At 32.8% G+C, this 2,349-nt stretch overlaps 1 protein-coding gene across 1 annotated transcript; it reads left to right on the top strand.

The window, feature by feature from the left end:
- Nucleotides 1-224: 224 nt before the first annotated feature.
- LOC131034673 (ADP-ribosylation factor 1) lies at nucleotides 225-1,297 on the top strand. Its single transcript, XM_057966246.1, has one exon. It carries the CDS (start codon nucleotides 666-668, stop codon nucleotides 1,203-1,205), a length of 540 nt encoding a protein of 179 aa, XP_057822229.1. The 5' UTR covers nucleotides 225-665; the 3' UTR covers nucleotides 1,206-1,297.
- Nucleotides 1,298-2,349: the final 1,052 nt, after the last annotated feature.

The raw sequence follows: 2,349 nt of genomic DNA, 5'->3' as shown, positions 1-2,349 counted from the left end.
ATTGACTTGTAAAACAGCCTAGAAAGATTCAGTTGCACAAAACAAGGTTAACATACTCATTCAATTATGCATCAGTTAACCAGTGTATTAAACCATGGTTATGTGCCTCCCAAAACCTAAACAAGATTTGATATAGAAAATGCAATGACAGTACAGGTGGAACATAAAAATTGACATATAAAATGCAATGTATACTACAGGTGGAACAAGAGAAATGAAGGAGATGTATGTGCCAACAAAACCCATCTCAAGAAACAATGAAAACAGTGCATATAATGCTAAAAACAATGCACATTGTATTTACAAACAAATAGTTGGATGATGGATCTGTCCTCCATTCTTTCTCCTCTCAAAATCAGGTGTTTTAAGTGACAGAAGATGTGTGGATTTTCATGATCTGTTGCAACATGCATGGGTCTGAAATTCAGCAATCTTTTTCTCTTTATTAGTGACAGAAGGTGTGTGAGTTTGCATGATCTGGTGTAACCATGCATCTCTGACCAGATGGGTCTGAAATTTAGTTATATTTTTTCTTTCCGATGATGCATCATGTAGTTTGATCCAAAACGTTAAAGAAAGAAATAAATAAACTCCCATAGGATATGCAATCCAAGCCTTTTGTGTGTGGATTTGCATGATCTGGTGTAACATGCATTTCTGTCAAGATGGGTCTGAAATTGAGCAAGCTTTTTCCTTGCATATTTGCAAAGAAGGAGATTCAGATAGTGATGGTGGGTCTTGATGCAGCTGGTAAGACCACCATTTTGTACAACTTCAAGCTTGGGCGGGCCATCAGAACAATCCCCACAGTGGGCTTCAATATTGAGGTTGTGAAGCACAAGAACATTGCATTCACTGTTTGGGATGTTGGGGGTCAGGAAAACATCAGACCTCTTTGGACCCATTACTTGAGAAATGCTGAAGGGCTTGTATTTGTGGTTGACAGTAATGACAGAGAGAGAATTGGTGAAGCAAAAGATCTGTTGCACAAGATGCTCAGTGAAGATGATTTGAAAGGAGTTTCTCTGCTTGTTTTTGCAAACAAACAGGATTTTCCCAATGCAATGAACACTGCTGAGATAATTGAGAAGCTTGATCTGCAATCCTTGTCTGATTGCTGTTGGTATGTTCAGAACTCCTGTGCTACTTCTGGAGAAGGGCTCTTTGAAGGATTGGATTGGCTTTCTAAAGCATGTAAGAATTAAGATTTGAAGAAGCTCTATCATGACTTTTAGCCATGTTTATGTAAGTTGAATGGGTATGTTTGATGAGAAGATAAATGGCCTTGGAAGATTGAGATAGATTATTCATTTATGGAGTGACCAAATGGGTACTTTCTGCTTTGTTGTTTGAACTGTTTTTTCACCTCATAATAGGATATTATGGAGCCTTATCACTATTAGAATGGTCTCTTGCTTATCTACAGCAGGTTGTTTTAGGTGGTTTTCCATCATTAATGGCGTTTGCATGAGATTGAATTCTCTTTTCATAAGTAAAAAATGCAAGATTTATGAGCCCCCAGAGTGCAAATTTAGCATTTCTGCCAAAACTGTGATTTTGGGTTAACATCAGATTTCTATAATTCATAATAAATAATGCAATTGTTTTTGGATTAGATTGCATAAAGGCTTTTTTTCTTTCATTAATATTTGGGATCACAATCTGTGTTTCATCATCAAGATCATATCATTTCTTTTTTCTTGAGCTCTCTATTATCATCTTAATGGCCAATCACAAAAAGAAAGAAAAATATCTATGGTTATATAATCATCAAGATCATATCATTTCTTTTTTCTTGAGCTTTCTATTATCATCTTGATGACGAATCACAAAAAGAGAAAAAAAAATCTATCATTATCTAATCCAAACAATAACATATTAAACATCTTTCTCAACGTATAACATTAAAAAAACATAAAACAATTTTAATAAAATGCTTCAACTCTTTTTTATCTTCAATCATGAAAAGAAACTGAAATGTAAATTTATGTAAATTTATACAAACTCAAGGGTGAAATGTATTATCTAGGGAATCCCAATACATAAATTTTGCATATTCCTCTCCATTTTCATTTAGTATTATGTGGATTATGAAAGACTGGCTTAATGAGATTATATATCAACAATAAATGGTGTCATCACATCTTCTTAGTTTTCACCTATTATATATGTATACATTATTGTACATTTTTTTTTCATCTTATTATTAGTACTTGTCCTTACATTATTGGAATATTACTTGTCATTTGATATTTTTTTTAATTTAGTTAGTTATTAAAAAAACTATTTGAATCAATTGGAAACCAATAATAGTTTATTTTTATTTTTTAAATTGATTTTTTTTATAAT

Source organism: Cryptomeria japonica, chromosome 5 (assembly GCF_030272615.1).
Source record: "Cryptomeria japonica chromosome 5, Sugi_1.0, whole genome shotgun sequence".
Lineage (NCBI taxonomy): Eukaryota > Viridiplantae > Streptophyta > Pinopsida > Cupressales > Cupressaceae > Cryptomeria > Cryptomeria japonica.
The sequence above is the reverse complement of the archived record's forward strand: the minus strand, read 5'-3'. Positions and strand labels throughout refer to the sequence as shown.

Coding starts and splice junctions, on each gene's coding strand:
- LOC131034673 (XM_057966246.1), top strand. CDS start 666: ATGGGTCTGAAATTGAGCAAGCTTTTTCCTTGCATATTTGCAAAGAAG.